Genomic DNA, 1607 nt, shown 5'->3' with positions numbered 1-1607 from the left:
TATCTATATATATATATTAACGCACACTTACGTTGTTGACCTTCCTCGACCCTTGTTCGTAAAATGAGGGCAGGAGTCCTGTCACAGGATGCTGGTGCACGAGGATGGTATTGTAGACCCATTCATAGTGGAACTGTAGGAGCACCTCATCTTTAAGCATATTGACTTATTACTACTTAATCGATGGTGACTTGATTGGCATAGATGTATTGTACACGGCGTGTGTGTGTATATTGCACGGTAGAGATGTATCCTAACGGCGCATGAGTGCAAACATGGAATCTAAGTGCCGAATAACTCCATCTTAGATCACCGATTTTTGAGACTACGTACTTAGATATACACTGTACTGAACTACCATACTATAACATGCAGCGCACTTGAACAAATTTAAAGTCAGACATGCATGGATCTACATATATATAGAGAGAGTATATATATATAGAGAGAGTATATATATATAGAGAGAGTATATATATATAGAGAGAGTATATACACTTACAATATATTATTTTTATATACTCTAAATTTATATATAAAATTTTTACGAAAACCTCTGTGTTATTCAGCTTTTCCCCAGCTGTGGCCCAAACTAAGTTTTCAAACTTGAAGCTTAGAGGTAAATTCTACCAATAGAGTATTGTCTATTTTTAGAAAAGCTTTTTTCGGCTGTCTGAAAGGACCTCCCATTTTATGTTTCATATCACTCTATATATCATATACATAGCGCCAGTATCCTATCGTGTATTTATAAATATAAAGCTACCTATTGTAATAAAGCACTTTGCACACGTAACCTTTCTTATTATTGTTATTATACTACATGGTTCGTACGAACGTTGGTGTTGAAAAGGTTGCAGCACTCTCCACGGCCGTGATAAGCTAATAGCCTGTCTACTTACAACTTTATAGAGGTTGCCTCTTACGTGCTGATTTGTAGTCATTCCTCGCTCAAGCTGGCACAGTAGCGCAAACGTCTATAAGCGGCATATACTCTGAATGCGGTGCGGGTGAGTGTGCTATGATGCTGCCTTGCTTGTACGAGCATATTAGTGTGAGTGTGTTGCTTGTCAACATATAACGGATTTGATTGCTTCTGATTGAGTCTCGGTAGTTTATTGCATGCGGGAGTGTGGCAGTTTAAGTAGTGTAGCTATGGGTAGATAGCTTTGAACGAAGAACTAAGCATATGGTTTCCTTGTTGTTGTTATCATTCAACATGTACGTATTTTATGTACCGATAATCAGCTGTCGCCGTCAACTGTATACTGGACACTGTCAGTGTATTTGATTCATCAATCTGGAGTCAGAGGTTGGTTTGATTCGATCTCGTTTCGTATTTACATAATGTGAGACATACCATTTGGCGTGCTGATGAGATCACGCTTCAGGGCAAGTAGTGCTTGCGAGCTTCACACAATAACGTCCTACATTAACAAGTAGCAGACAAGAATACCAAATGTATGGAATAGAATCATTTATATTGAATATCTAAGCTGCTTTGAACATAGGGAGTCTTCCGCCCAACAAGTCCAATCAATCTGTCCTCAAGAAACCAATGCACAAAGTAGTGCTGCCCGAAATACACACACGCTTGACAATAAAAG

The 1607-nt window shown here is 38.5% G+C and overlaps 1 protein-coding gene across 1 annotated transcript in view; it reads right to left on the bottom strand.

Annotated features, from left to right (window-relative positions):
• The window catches only part of SARC_04558 (hypothetical protein), a gene marked incomplete at its 3' end in the record, with an annotated part of 3982 nt that extends 3602 nt beyond the window's left edge, over positions 1-380 (bottom strand). Inside the window, exon 1 of the mRNA XM_014301599.1 lies at positions 32-380. Within this exon, the coding sequence (XP_014157074.1) occupies positions 32-160 (129 nt within the window). The 5' untranslated portion in view covers positions 161-380. The remainder of the gene's footprint in view (positions 1-31) is intronic.
• Between the last annotated feature and the right edge of the window lie 1227 nt (positions 381-1607).

This window comes from Sphaeroforma arctica (assembly GCF_001186125.1).
Source record: "Sphaeroforma arctica JP610 unplaced genomic scaffold supercont1.261, whole genome shotgun sequence".
NCBI classification, from domain to species: Eukaryota; class Ichthyosporea; order Ichthyophonida; genus Sphaeroforma; species Sphaeroforma arctica.
The sequence above is the reverse complement of the archived record's forward strand: the minus strand, read 5'-3'. Positions and strand labels throughout refer to the sequence as shown.